This window comes from Streptopelia decaocto, assembly GCF_964273445.1.
Source record: "Streptopelia decaocto genome assembly, chromosome: 15".
Lineage (NCBI taxonomy): Eukaryota > Metazoa > Chordata > Aves > Columbiformes > Columbidae > Streptopelia > Streptopelia decaocto.
The window spans coordinates 7,503,185-7,519,041 of NC_138670.1; the positions used below are offsets into that span (position 1 = coordinate 7,503,185).

General features: G+C 38.3%; 1 protein-coding gene across 7 annotated transcripts in view; it reads left to right on the forward strand.

The window, feature by feature from the left end:
• The window catches only part of GNB1L (G protein subunit beta 1 like), a 50,283-nt gene that overhangs the window by 6,727 nt on the left and 27,699 nt on the right, over positions 1-15,857 (forward strand). Inside the window, exon 1 of one of the 7 annotated variants that reach the window (XM_082065916.1) lies at positions 4,788-4,806. The exons of 4 other annotated variants lie outside the window; for them this stretch is intronic. Coding sequence is in view for 1 of the 3 variants with exons in the window: in XM_082065912.1 (XP_081922038.1) it covers positions 12,839-12,865 (27 nt within the window). In the remaining 2 variants the exon portion in view is untranslated. Of the gene's footprint in view, positions 1-4,787; positions 4,807-7,522; positions 7,597-12,800; positions 12,866-15,857 lie in introns of those variants that run through there. 2 more of the 7 variants (XM_082065917.1, XM_082065912.1) reach the window with 2 other exon arrangements.

Genomic DNA, 15,857 nt, shown 5'->3' on the forward strand with positions numbered 1-15,857 from the left:
GATTTAGGGGAGGGAAGGATTCTGCTTAAAACCTACCAGATAGTAACCTTAGGACAGACTTTTTGCACTCAGACAGCTGGAGCAGCTGTAGATTCCCCACTGAAATGAAAATGCTACAATTCAAGATTTAGAAAGGTAAAAAGTGTGACCAGAGCATTAAATAGAAGGGCCATATGATACCAAAATTAAGCTCTGTGTTTATTATAAAGAAAATCCTAGTTGTAGAAGGGAAAAAAATGAACTTGTTCCACCACTTTCTTTTTTCCTCAGGAGAAAACACAGAATACATCCTAGGTAATAAATCTGTTTTATGGCTCACAAGAGAAAGGGTGGAGAAACTCCCATTATTTTCTTCCCAGAAACTGAAATACACATGAGCTAACATGGGAGACACTGGGATTTTCATCCAACAAATGCACAGCTGGCTTCTGCTTTTATTATTTTTGTAAGCCTAATAATTTTTCATTTGATTAGCTGGTGGCTGACAAAACTATCACTTGCTCAGCATTTTGTACATTTAGTAGAGTAGGTGTGATGCGAAAAAGATATTGTAATATGTACCCAGAAGCATAGCTCAACTTGTTCAGTTGATGAGAAATTTCTACTTGCCTCTCCTTACAATGCAAGTTTCTGTCATCAGTATTTGAGTTTGAATATCAAGAAAGTAACTTCTTAAGAACTAGAAACAGGAGAATGATGTAAGCATCTGAGGATTTTTTTTTTTAATTCACATTGTGGAACTACATGATGCTCAACACGTAAATAAATTGTCAGGAATCAGTTGGCAGTCTGCAGTGCCGATTTTGCCATGAGAAAGTGGTGAGACTATTTGAGGGAAAAAAGTCATAGTTAGTGTTAGGAGATGGGAGAGGTAGAGCTGCAAACAAGATACATCAAGGATTTTAAGTGTACACAGGGTGAGCTGTGGAGAAGACCCATGGGCACACTTAATGTGTCCCCCCCCACTCCAAACCCACCCAAAACAATGACACAAATTATTAAAGTGAGAACAGATGTGAAAGTGGGAGGAGTCATCTAGGAACGAGCTTGCTCAGAGCCATGTTTGTGCAGACCTCTGTAAAGCCGTGGATTCTCAATTTGAAATAACGAGAATGGCCTATCACAAAAGTTTTTCATTTGTGCGGAATAAAGAAAACAGGTTCAAGAACCCAGTATCCTGGTCTGTTTTGCATTGACCATTAATACCGCAGACAATGCAGATTGGTTTCTTCTGTATTGACTCTCCTGGTGTTTAAAGTGCTAAGCTAGGCCAAAGCTTGCTGTCTTTGCTGTCCTGGGAAAGCAATGCTAACACATTTGCTAAGTAAGCAGCAGAGGAAGAAGAATGCAATTTTATCCCAGATTGGTTGGTCTGTGTTTCTAATTGTTATTTTCAAAAATTCCAAAACAACTTGACATGTTCTGGGGCAGGAGAGAATCAGAGCTATCTGCTTCCACTTGAATATTGTGTGATGTCTTCTCTGGTTTTAATTTGTAGTCATTTATAAATGGTAGATGCTCAAAACTGTGTAAGAAGTTTCAGTGAAATGGCCTTGAAGCTACAGGTTCATTACAAAGCAAAACCTCTGCCTAATTTGAGGTCAGTTTTATGTCCTTTTACACAGTGACTGGCTGGGCAGTAAAAACTAGTAGATTCTTTGTGCTGATTATCTGTGTTCTGACCTGGCTCCATAGCACTCACTAAACAATTGTTGAGAAATTCAAGTTCTGTAACTAGAAGGCTATGACTTTGCTAATTTCTGTGAGCCACATTACCTTAATGGCAAAATATGAGACTACTGAAGTGGCAGCAGATCATCAGGGGAGCTCTCTTTTGGTTGTATCTCTCTTAAAGACCTCATGTCTGCTAGGGATCAGAATACTTGGTGTATGGGACTGATGCTTGGGACATGGAAGCATAGGAGCCTGTATCAGTGATGGCTGGCTCCCACCGGGTGTTGCCCATTGCAAAGGCCCATGTAGCAGCTCTCTGGAGGAGGTCTAATCAGTGTGGTTTACTTCACCGACTGCCTCCTTTTTCCTCAACCTGCTTTGTTAGAATTTGCATCTCTGGCCTGCCAGTATTTAGCTATTAGCTCTAATAAATTTTCTCTTCTGTGATGGGGCTGTTTGACCTTCTGAAGCTGTACTTTGGATTCTTGCACCTGCATTAGACCCTTTGATTCTTTTGTCCTCTGACAGATGAGATGATGCCACAATGGTTTCCAGCTGGGCATATATATTGCTGTGTGATGAGGGGCTGCGTTCCTGGTGTGCAGCTGGGGACACTGGTGGTTAGTGGAGGTCTTTGGAGCAGAAGCAGCTTGGTGTGATAGCACACTTTTCCTGCAGCACAGCGCTGTGGCCTTTCTTTTCCACTCTGATCCCTTGTCCCAGGTGCAGGGGGCTTTCCATCCAACTCACAGTAGGTTGCAGAGAGAGAAAGAGTCCATAGTGCTGTGCCACATAACAGGTGACACAGGGTCTTAACTGTGGAATGGTCTCTAGTCTGGTGCTGTTATACAGCATTTATGCTCTTTGAAAGAGATTTGCCAGATCTGCTGCTGGTAACAGTTTGACCTTATTGAACAAGGCTCTCAAGTTTGAGAGTAATTGGGAACATGTGAAACATTCAGGACTTTTATAATTTTTACTTCTTTTTTTTTTTTTCCCTAGTTTAGGCCCCCCACCTTTCACTTCAACAATTGAGGGTGTTGGTTACTTCCTCCTGTGTTTATGTAAGAAAAGCTTTTTATAGTCGTTTTTCCAGTTGGCGTATGTACTTCCTCCATTGCAGCTGAACATGTTATTCTTCCCACTCCCAACCACTGAAGCTAATGGAAGATCTTTGGGTTTTTTAAATTTATAATAAAACTGGGGCTGTGGGGTTGGGAATGTCATCATTTCTGCTTCAAAATGTGTTCTTCAACAAGTTGTGTTTTGTTCTTGGTAAAGGAGAAGTGTATAAGGAAGCAAAGAATAATCAGGTATATTTACTTTACAGACATTTAGTTTGAACTGGATATTTCCAGCTCAGCCTTTGATTAGCTGAAAATCTACCTAGAAAAACAAACATTTGTAAGAAACATTAACAGAAGTGGGCTGCGTTCTGTTTTTTGACCAAAGAAACCCCTTAATGTAATGTAATGTGAAGAATTTTTAAGTGTCATCCATCCCACCTTCTGCAAGGATCACAGCTGAGGTGAGAGAAGTCTAGGAGCTCCATATCCAGCCATTATTTTGCCCTGTATGGTTGACTCTGGCACATTGGTAGCACTTGAGCCTTGCAGATTTGGAGCTGTTCTGGAGGTCTTTCCTTTAAGCAACATCAGCTACACCAAGGAGGAAGGAGGTGGCATGGCCACTTCCACTTCATCGGCTGACAGTGGTATCCCTGTCCAGGACAGCAAACACTGCATCCTGCTTAAGGACAGTGCAGCATCTGATTTACCACGGCTGCACTCCTGCTTACTGAATGCTTTCATCACCATTTGTTCAGGACTGTTATTTAGCTCCAAAATAAAATTAGTAATATTTAGTATTGCAGTCTTTTTCCCCCTGTATGACAGATAACTTATTGAGAATATCTACTGGGAATATCCTTTGTTTCCTATGTTTTGAATGGTAGTCTCAATGAAGGTTTTGTTTTAGAACTCATTTCCCAATTAAAATGATTTTTAAATATAATCTTGTAAGGTTTTCCAACACTAATGAACACAGCCCATGTCCTTCAGTGGAGAAACACATGCAGACGTGGCCACTGTGGACTGAACCACCTCACTGCTTCAGATCTTCAGTATTTTTAGCCTCTATATAAGCCTTTGTTTTTCCCAAGTGACTAGTTTTAATGTGACGTGGTAACTCTAATCCAGTCAGGGCAGGAATTCACTCTTCTCTTTTCCCATATACTGGCTTTACTGTAAACTTGCAGCAAAAAAGTGGATCTGAGGGATGCAGAGCTTAATTGCAATACTGGGCCTGGGAATCCTTGCACCTTAAATCTCATGGCTTGCCATGGGACGTCTAAGGTCCTGACAGGTCGTTTTTTAGCTTCTCCTGTATTCTGTGATTACTCTGTGAAAAGAACATTTAAAGGCACTTGCTTATTTTATTGCTCCACTGCTAAATAATTGAAATCAGCACTTAGCTTTTAATTATAGTGATTTTATACCATAAATATTGTATAGTGCCTGACAATGTAATTGGGCACTTTTGTGATAACCCCGTATTTTTTAAAATAAGGGGAAAATCTCTGAAATTCATGCCTTCATGCTGGTGCCCGTTAAATGTGGTTATCATTATCTAGTGACGACGTATGTTCTTCCTAACAAGAATTCTCTTCTCTTTCATTCTGATACTATCTCCATGCTAGATTATTCCTGTCCCTAGTAGCACCTCGGGGCAAGAGTGGGGAAGTAAATGTGTCCCATATGGCTTCTTTAGACAGCAGTTGTGGGTGTGAGGATATGGGAGAGACAATGAGATGAAGAGACTATGGGGTCTTCCTGCCTCATCTTTCCCTCACTGGCATGTAAGTAGTGCAAGCAGAGGGAGGGCACAGCCATGGCTTTTTGCACTGTCAAGCTAGTTAGGAGTAATGTGGGAGTACATTGCATTTGGGACAGGGTAAAATTATTTGTTCTCCCATGTGAGAGGAAGGGAGCCAGGGAGGAACTGTGTTCTGAGTCACCCGTTCTTCCTGGAGCGCCTCCTGGGGTGGTGCCGCTACATGCAGCCCCGTGCAAGACTGAGCCTGAAGGCTTGAACTAGCTGATTGCAAATATTTTACAGAAGTCTTATTTTCTGGTAATTACTTTAATATGATTCAGTGTTTTCTCTTTTGTCTGATCTTGTTGATGAGCCTTCATGCCTGATCCTTCCCTTGCTGTCATGGGAGAAGGGCAAGCATTCCCATACCATCTGCAGCATTCCTGCTGGTTTGCCTCTTGTTTTCAGTGGCTGAGAGTAGGTGCATTTTGAAGCGTTGTTGCTGTTTAATAGAGTGGACCAAGAGTGTGTCCTTGCAGAAAAATGGCTGATGCTGGACCTGTCCTTGGGAAGCCTTTGAAACTACTAAGCTGATTCAGACACTGGGGGTAGAACAATTTGCAGAATTGGGGTCTGGGTGCTGTTTACCAGTTCACATTCCTAGTGATTCCTGAAACTGGAGCTCCTGTGGAGACCTGGAACTTTGCTTCTGAGACAAGTGCTATGTATTAACTGAGTCCAAAGGACCCAGTGTTCAACAGATACATGAAGAATGGCTAGGATTTAGGTTCTGGTGGGTCACCAACAGTATTTATAGAGACTAATAATAACAGTGAACAGACTCATTCCATTCCCAGATCTCTAGGGTTTTAAAAATCCAGCAGAACCAGCAAAATACCTAAAGCCAAGCCACTGAAATCCAGCCAAGTTTTGTAAAGATTACAATGGTAGCTTCAATTAAATATAAATTGTGCACTTTAAATGTACAATTTATTTAAAATGGGTTATTTTGCCAAACCATAAATATACCAATAACTAAACTAAGAAATAACAGATTAAGAAATCTCAGTTTATAAAGTTTAGAAAAAACCTTTCAGATATTTTTAATGCTTTTGTTTAACCATGTGATTCATATTTAAGCCTAGTTAGATCCAGTTCATACATATGTATCATTATAGCAGGCTGTACACCTCTCATAAGCAATTGACTGCTCTGCGTTATCACATTTGTTGAACACGGGTGTGGGGAGAGAAGTGTAGACTACAGCTCATTTGCATAATCTTTTGCATGTAGTAGAAAAAGATCTGTCTCACATTATACCTAGAAGAAATACATGGGTGCTCATAATTCATATTATCCCATAAAATTTAGAAGAGCATTAAGAGACTGCAAATGAAGGTAATTTATGTATAAAACCTCATCCATGAAGAATTTATTGCCATAGTAGGTATAATATACTTTGGCACAGACTTCTTCCCTGAAACTAGTACTTGCAGACTTGCAAAAAGGAACATACCAAAGACCTTGCAGGTTAAAATATAGTCTGCTTTTTTACAAAACACATTATTATGAAGACTTTTTTTGTTTGAGAGCTGAAATCAATTGCTAAATTAATGTTCTGTGGATTGTTGCTGATGTGTGTGAACATCTTCACTAAGTGAGTTGTCTCTTTAAAATCAGTGTTAATTTAGTGGTACTACCTTTGTGTAATTATTGATGTATATAAGTATATTGGACCTTAGTGGGAATGGAGCAAGCTGCAGAACTACATTTACATAAAACATTCTAATGTATAATATCTAAAAATTAATATCTGCTTTGCAGAGGTAGTTTGCCAGTAGTGTCATGAAATCCAGATCTCATTTCCTTCTGCGAGGACTGTGCTGGGAACACAAGTCCTCATCTTCCTCTCTGCACTTGGGCAAAACTGCCAGATAAAGGTCATGGGATCCATCCATCTCGTTGCCATTCTGAGACAGAGGCATTTCTGGGTGACCGCAGGGCGATGTGGCTCCTGTGTCCCCGTAGACTCGTGCTGGTAGAAGCAAAGCCAAGGTAGGGCCGTGGTTACATTGCTGCAATGTTGTGTGCAGTCTTGGAGAGATTTCAGTGCTGTCTCCTCAGGGTTTGTGCAGCTCATGCAGCTGGAACAAAGATATATTTCCTTTTGTTCCTTCTGCTGGGGTCTGATTTCTTTTTCCTTTTGAGATTACAGTGTGCACATATGCTTTTATAATTGTTGCCTGTTTTTGACCCAAACACTTTTACTTCCCTGAAAGTTAATGACATGAAATGAAAATCAAGGGAAAAAGCAACCTGTTGAAACTCCAACATTTCCACATAGTACAAAGTAACTTTAAAATAGGGAAGGATCTGGTTTACTGTAAAATATGCCACTTAGATGCACATAGCTGGGAATGGAGAGAAACAGCTGCTAGCCTGATGTATTAGAGGGATTTTGGCTCAAGTCAGCAAGAGAAGCTGCAGGGCTTATTGCTATAAACACGGACCAAAGCTCTCAAGCATTGGTGTAGAGTAGATAGGACCTTTAAAATTCTTCTGCCAAAGATACACAGTGGTGTAGGGAAGCAGTCTGCTAGGCTTGGATGGACAGAGGACATTATCATTTCCTCTGGGATTTTAATTAGTAATTCCAGGAAGCCTAGGTGTTTCAGGAAGTGCTATTAAAATATTACTCTATTTCTTCAGGATGTAGATCCTTGGACAGTACACTTACACTTAGGCTTTTCTCTGTTGGCTTGCCCTGCAGCAGAAATCATAAACTACTGAGAGCAAAGATAACTTCCTTTGCCAGGTGTATTAGTCGTAATTATATCTGTTGCAGAAAGAAGTAACTTCTCTCTTGAAAGTGACGTGATTTTTGAGGTCAGTGAAGATTTACCTCATCAAGGATGTCATTTTGCTGCTAAGGAAAATCTCAGTGGACTCATATCTGAAGTGCTATGTTGTTTTCTGCTTTTCCAGATGGATTTAGTGGAGTTGGAGATGGTGCAGAAAATGGCAACTGAAACGATCAGGGCAAATGGAAAAACTGTCATGTGAGGAGAGATTGAACAGGCTGGTACTCTTTAGTTCAGAGAAAGACAGGTATTTGTCACTGAGATTTACAAAATCATGAAAGTGATGAAAAAGCTGAATGTGAAATTAGCCCTCCAAATCCTGCAATGCAAGAACTAGAGAGCACTCAGTGAAGCTAGTAGGAGATCAGGTTTAAAACAAATAAAATAAAATACTCCTTCATTTTCTGAAACTTCAGATAGTGATTTTTTTGCCGCAGAAGGTAGTGAAGGCAATGGTATCAGCAGGTTCAAAAGGGATTAGCCAATTTCATAGACAACAGGACTACAAACAGAGAGTGAAATTACATGCCCTGTAACATCACTAATATAGCATGGAGGAGTATGGGGGGAAATGTGCTGCAAAAGCAGTCAGGCTTCTGTTGTTTCCCTAAATAACATCTCTAAATAGCATGCCACTGTTGGAAAGTGTGGTAGCAAGTGTGTTAATATTGCATTGTTGACACCTGAAATATGAATGTATTTTAAAGTCTGATCCAGTGATAGTGAAATGCCTGCCTGTTACTGTGCGTGTTACCAACATGGCATTTATTTGGAAAATGTACAACTTGGAAAATGAATTTTAAGTTTATGTGCTTGTTTTTCTTGGCACTGAATTATAGTTATCTCTGAAGTGGAAAGCCATCCAGGTGCAGTGAAGCTGTATGGTGCCATGAGTGCTCTAGCAGGAAGGTATGCAGGACAAGTATGCAGGAAGCTGAAGCGGAGTAGTTTCTTCATGCTCCAGTACTGTGTACTACTGAGATGTCTTTGTGCTAGTTCCAAGTAGGCCAGGTTGGGAGAATGAGACACAAGAGGGACTTTGGGTGATCACATTCACAGGTCAGGGGCCCAGAACTTGGCATGTGGTCCCTGTTCTAAGCACTGGGCTTTAGTGACACCACAGAGCTGCGGTGACATCCCTGCGGGTTGGGGCATCTTCCCCATGCACCCTGTTCAGTGCCTCCCAAATCCTGATTGCTCAGTAAGACCCTGAATATTTAGGCTACTGCTTCCTATACAGTAGCTAGCTCATTTATTATTTATCTCTTTAAAAAAATTTAGATATTGTTAGTTATCCAGATCTGTAGCATTTAGAGGAGACCTGCAAAGATGGGAAAAAAAATCACTAATTTAATATAGGAGATAGAAAAGTTCTTTAAAATATTTTGTTCTTTAATTTTTTTGAATTAGTCTTTTGTATGCTGTATTCTTTTAAACATTAAGTATATTGATATAAACATTCTCTATTTTAATTAGAGGATGTGGGCTTTGTTCACATGGAGCCTTTTGAATATTTATGTAGCTGCTCTGCTCTAGGCACAAGCTTTTAGTAGAGATACCGACACAAGCCATAAACTGTACCAGTGCAGCTGAGGTTGGTTCATCGTGTCTGAGGAAAACTGATAGTGCTCTGCTGTTGATGGGAAATCCAGTGTAAACAAATCCACACTAGTGGTCTCAGATGTGTTATTGGGAAACAAGTTTGGCTTTTAATCAAAATAAGTTGAGTGTTTGGTTCTTAAGAGCATCTTCTTTTTCCTCGTTTCAGTTAAATAAATGTTAACACAAATGAAGAGTTTAAAACTGTCTGACTAAAGCCTCAGCTAATGAGCTTTAGTTTTGTGAGACTTTCAGTGCCGTCATCGTGTTTGTTTTCCCAGGAAGTACTTCAGCTACAGGGCAAAAATAAACAAAAGAAACCTTTTAAATCTTCACACTTAAATACATTTATGCATATTTTGGTTAATATTTGCTTCTTGCAATTTTATCTTGATTTCAAAAAAAGTTTCAGATGTATTGTTTTCTTAACAAAGATTCGACCTTCATTTTTATAGACACAGTTTTGCTACTTTTCCTATCAGCATTTAGTTCAAAGGAGAACTTCCAAGCGCACAGGCAAAAACTCAGTTCTATTGTATAAAATAGAGATGTGTGGTTTATATCATGGGAGTTTAGAGAACAATGCAAAGGTCAATTGTGTTGCTTGCTCTCCTGTCACATGACGTGGGTGTGTGTATGAATGCATCCCTGGAATTCCACTGTGGGATCTGCATCTTTGAAGCTGATGCTAAAATTACTGCCGAGGCTCTTCCAAAGGCGGATACTGATAGAAGATTCAATGAAATCGAAGGTCGCCAGTCTGGTAGGCGTTGAAAGATACCTGGCTATGATACTATTTCTGATTTAATAATGCGAATGGGAGGCTAGCCCTTTGTAATAATTAGGACTAATTACTGAAGAGGTGTTGACAGATGGGCTAAGAGGAAACAAACTGCCTTTATCCAGTGGCTTAGAGTCAGATTACTAGTCTTGTGTTATCTGTTTCTCAGAAAGTAGAAGCTTCAATCATTCACTAAGTCTTCAAAGGGGAAAGGGATCCTAACAATATACAGGATTTGGGATGAAGCTATGAAATACGTCTTTGACTCAAAATGGCTAAATTAATCTCCTTTCCGTAAATTATCATACTTTTAAAGTTTGAGTTACAGATGGAGAATCTGATTGTAGTACTGAAAAAGATGTGAAATCAATATTGATGACTGTCCTGTTGTTATTTGTCGCTGCTTCTGCTCATGAATTAGTCTAAACTCAGTTCCTCGCTGTTAATTATATTAATATGAATTATTTTGTGCCCTATTATGCTATGTTTGCTATCCACGTGAAATGGAGACAAGGGAAGATATTTAGCACTCTCACATTCAGTATTTGTTTTATGCAGATGGCATATCTGCTCAAAAAGCAGAAAATACATCAGCTCAACTTAATTTCAGTTATTTACCTTTTTAGGATAGAAGATCTTGCACATTAAGGAAGAAAACATATTACAATATAATTGTATTTACTGAGAAATTACTAATTGATGTAAGATTTCTTTAAAAAGTTTTTCTTCTCTCCTTTTGGATGTAGTTTGCATCCAGCACATCTGCATAAAGTAGATACAATGGTCCAATATGAATGGATTTGGGAATGAGCACTCAGTGTGACTTACCGTAGGCAAATGATTTAAAAGTCTAGAAACTCTGCGTCTTCTCAAATGACTGCTTTTAAGTGCATTTTTTTCCCTCTCCACCATATATAGGTCCTGTTTTTCTGAGAACCGTGAGATAAATATGGTTGCATTGAATAGCATTTATAAGAAGAGAGGTGGCTTTCAATTATTTATTTACTTTTAACAAAAGAGGCCTTTTAATTAGTGCTTAATTATTTATAACAGTTTTATTGTGCTGTAAAATCGGTTATACTTTGATCTAGATTTTCTGGTTTGAGATAATAGGGTGGGTAAAAGTTTTCCTAATGAATTTGGTCAGAACATGACATAATCTGATTATCTGATGAGAGATTGACACTTCAGTTCCTGCCAGCATAAAAGTGCGGTACAATAGGGGGCTGTTCACACACATTCAAAGGCTGGGAGTTCAAGTTCAGGTACTGCAGAATTGTTCAAAGTTTCAAATTAAGGCGATGAAACAGTTTTGCATTTTTCACTACATTTTTGGTCAGGAGTGGTTTATCTTGGATGAGAGGAGTGAAGCTTGAAGCTACATGTGTAAACTATGTAACTCTATTCTGTAACTTTAGGTTTATTTCTCTCTATTTGCTAAACAGTGGTTCACGTTACTCCATAAACCGTAGAAAACCTGACTGGTCAGAACGTCGGAGACAGGGAATAGTACTAGGAACTGGGAATTAAGCATCACCAGTATTCAACTGCTGTGAAATGTGGAGCCAGCTTGTTATTAATATCCCTCTCATTTTAACAGTTTGACTGTTTAACATATGATTACTCATCTCAGAACCTTGTAGATGAACATATTTAATTAATGCATCCTACATGCTCATGCATGGAAGTAGGAAGTAGGAAGTAGGAAGTAGGAAGTAGGCTTGTGTGATCAAATGGGCAGGAAAGAACAGTTGTGGGTTTGTATCTAAAGTGTAAGCTTAGCCTAAACTGTTAAAAGAAACTTTTTTAAAAAAAATATATTCAGGTGATATTTGCCTTGTAAATATAACTCCTGTTTGCACTGGAATTATAGTCATCCTTGTTGGATTTCTTGGACTAATTTACTCTCCAATAACTTGGCTTATCCAAATACTTACGCTGCATTGGATGAGAATCCTAATAGATAAATTACACACACTATTAGTAATTAAGCTTGAATTTTGAGGCCTATTTAGTAGCATAAAAATAGTTTGTAATCTGCAAGTTTGACTCCTGTTTAAAAGTGATATACATAACACAAAGTCTTCCCTTTTTAAAAGTACTGAAAAGGTTTGTGGAGAAACTAAAATGTATGCAGAAAATGATATGGTCTGTACTGAAACATGGTTGCTTCTGACCTTGAAAGTTGGCCTGAATAAGGATTTAAAGTTGCAACCTACTGAATTGATGCAGATCAAAGTATTGTCCATGAAACAAACGCTGAGAATATAAACATGGGGGTAGGAAACAGGTACAATATTCTGATATAAATGCATCTCCCACTATGGCGATGCAGGTAAAGTACTTAGCCCGTTCAGTTAAGTGCAGAATCTTTTTTTTACCTCTTTTAACAAATAAGTATTTTGTGACCATATTTTGTGCTTTTATTTTTAAATCTATGAAGTGTAAGCTGCCTGATGTAAGTAAAAGGAAATATTTTGGAAAGCACTGTCAGAGCTCAGCTTGCCGTGCACTTTAATTGAATTGCCTACCTCTGCTGGGCGTCTCGCCCTTGGTAAGGCGTATACAATAGGGGGTTATTTCATAAGCAGAAGAAAACATACAGCCAGGAATATGAGCAGAAGTAATAAAAGCACATGAAAAGCAGATTGCTTCATTGTGTCTTTGTAAGTCACTACTCAGTATCTCCTCCCACCTAATGTGAATTTCAGGGACATTCATATTCAAAGAAACTTAAAGACTTCTGACTGTAAATGACAGTCATTTGTACTTCAAGTATGGCCAAAGCAAAATAAAATACAACACTACTAATTCCATGGGTAATAAAATAGTCGTATATATTTATTTTATTGGGATTTAATCCAAATATAATATTTATAGAGTAAGAAAAGAACTTATACGCTTTTGTTTTAGATGAATCTACGGTAACCTGATGCAGAATTAAAATGCAGTGTCTTGTAGAACTTGCTGAGATAGTAAAATCGATGTAATTTTAAGATAAGTATGAAAATGGGTTGTGGTCTCTTTCCCCCTTGTTGGCTGTGTCGAGTTCCATCCTGAGCAGAGCCCAATGGCAGTGGAAGCAAATAATTTTCTAGCAGCTCTGGACATGGTCGTGTACATCAGGAATCAATTGGTAAGTCTTTGTGTGATTGTTCTAGGAGTGTAATTTAATTTCCTATAGGTTATATTTTTATTATGTGATATCATGTTACGTATACATTTCCTTAATACTAAAAACTCTAAGTTCTATTTCACGCTTTGAAGAAAAAAGTGTAGAAGACAAAAAGTCATCTGATTTGTGCTGTGTTACATGTTCCTATGCCCTGTGGGAGGAAAAGAAAAGTAATAGAACAGGCAAATAAATAAACGCGGTGTTGAAACTGGCATGACAGTTTCTGCTCTTGCGCAACGGAACTGCAATCAATTTATTGTCTTCATTGGTCAAATGCCAGGATAACAGTATAATATTATATGAGCGTAGATTAATTAAAGTGTAATTAGAATGGAATAAATTAAATAATCACAAAAGTTTGTAATGGGAAAAATATGTGTTCAGAATTAATTAGTTTGCAAATAAAGTGATATTTTAATTGCTCAGAGTTACAGAATCCCTAATTGCAGACATATAATTCTGGTCCAAATAACTTCAGTTGCTGTAACAGCTTGATGTATTTCTTCTCTGTCAATTCTTTTTAATAGTTTGTTACTAAACAGGATTATTGCAGGAAATGGCTGCTAAAATGTCTGGAAGTTGTTTAATTAAGCCCATGCTATCTGAGGACATTATTAGCTCTTGTAACCAAAAGATTTGTAGCTGATGCTGCACCGTGCAGCACCTAATGAAGGAGGATGGGCAGGCAGAGCCCCGTGGCTGACATTGCCTTGCATGGCTGAGCTGGAGCCTGCTCAAAACAACCTTCTGATGGTCCTTGGCTTATCAATTTTGTGCTAGATTACAATGATTTATCAAGTGTACAAACTTAAATTCATTTTAGGTCTGATGATTCGGTACCAAGAGAGAGTTGCATAAATACTTCTTTTCACTTCTATTGTGCATTTTCATATTCTTCAGTTTTTCAAAGTGATGCAGCATTTGTTGTCTTTTTTTTTTTCATTAATTTTATGGAGAGCGTGTTGCAGAGCTGAACTACTATGGGTTTTTGCCTACTTTCTTTCTTCAAACAAGGCTGCCTGTAGTTATATCATTGCACTTTACCAAGCAATGGTTTCAGAAAGTAAAATAAATTAGTGTCTTTTCCCTCATCTGCAGAATGAACCTGTTTATGAAACACTAGAATTTCATCTGTTTCAGCTGTATTTCATGCTGTATTTTAGACTCCCTTATTAAAAGCCAATGCAATGACATGTGAGGCAGGGGCTCTCATGTTTTCAGACCCCGTATTTTTGGCATAAACGTATCCATGATACTTGGCTGTCTCCAAAATGTTTACTTCAGTAAGATTTGCAATGCCCAAAATGTTTAAAAGTGCCAAGAAAGGTCAACCAGCTGATAGCCGAAGGCGAATATGTCAGAATGAAAGACTTAGAAAAAATTATCAGTCTGACACAGTGGGAGTATTAGAATGATTAATGTTTATGTTAATTTATGGCTTTTACATATTGATTAATAGCTTTTTGTTTCGGTGACCAAAATGTGTAAGTGGCAATGAGATCCATATGCTAACTCAGTGTCTTTCAAATAATTACATTCATTCTTAGTTTTGTTCCCATGCTGAATCTATGTTTTCACATAGAAAATAATTATTGTACAGTGACTTTTTAAAAAATAGCAGATGGAAGTATTTGAAAGTGAACCTCAGGACACAAGCCTGGGTTTCAGTATTCCTGAAGGTTACACGCTGACATTTATATATATTTTTTCTTGCAAACTTCATTACTTTAAATTGTAATATGTTGTGGTTTAACCTCATTCACTTAGGGGATGCTTAGAGACAAAAAAGGTGCTAACGCTGTGAGGAGCCATTATCTGAGTGGAAATCATTAAATATGTGTTGCACTGCATGATGTTATTAGTAATTCTCTTTTCCGCTCCCATGAGATTTCTTGGCATATCACCAATTGCTGATAAGCAATTTTGTTTGCTATCTGTCCATTGACTATTGCAATTAAAATGTGGAAACTTCTATCATTCATTGTCTAAATGTCAGGAGAGAAGGTAATTTTGGGGAGCTCTCGAGCGAGGATGAGCTCCTGCCTTCCCTTGAAGTCAATGGGAAATGGAGTTCTCAGCACTTCTCAAAATGACACTCTTGAAGTGTTTTTCTGAGCAGTCATTGCTAGTCATTAGAAATTATTTGATGACTTTAGAGCGAAAGCTCTGACAGCATTTAGCGTTCCCAACCTGGAAAGGAAGGACTTGTCAGTTGTAATGTTGGCTGTGTGGCAACAGGTTTATGATATCAGTTGATAAAGGATTGTATAGGTAGGTCACATAAATCATCGCCTTCTATTTGACACTGATGTGTCTCTAACTAGTAAGTTTTGCAAGCAAGAGAATTCTGTCTAGAAATCTGTCTACACTATCTACATATTGTGTTTTCCAGTGCAAGCACAAGTATGCTCATGAGTGCTCCACTCCACCCTCGGCATTTTCTCTTTTTTTAGGTTTTGAAGTCACATATGAAATACAAATATACATCACTGTGCTTAATCTCTACTTGGTAGTCATAGGTAGATAGTAATAGGAAAAATAATCAATTGAAGAGAAAGCATTTGGTTATCCTTACTCCTGAAAATTAAGAGTGCCTTATTACTACATTTTACTGGTTAAAACCAGAAATTTCTCCTCATTCTAATTTCGGATTGAAATCCATTTCTTGTTTAAAAGATTGGTACTGATTTTTAATTTCCACCTGAAATAAATTATTTTTTAAATTAGCTTTAAAGAAATCCTAGAAGTATAATACAGTTCATGTCTCAGTTTAGCTCCAAAGATATCAAAGGGAGCTTTAGACTGAAAGCTGCAGTGTTAGTTGATGAGGGAATTTTCATGTGTTCTGGGGCTCTGATTTTTGCAACTATTTGTGCAGCACTCCTACATCTCTTGATCTGTGCAGGCAGTTGCTGTATAAGCTTCTACTGATTTTCCTTTTACTAGTGCATGT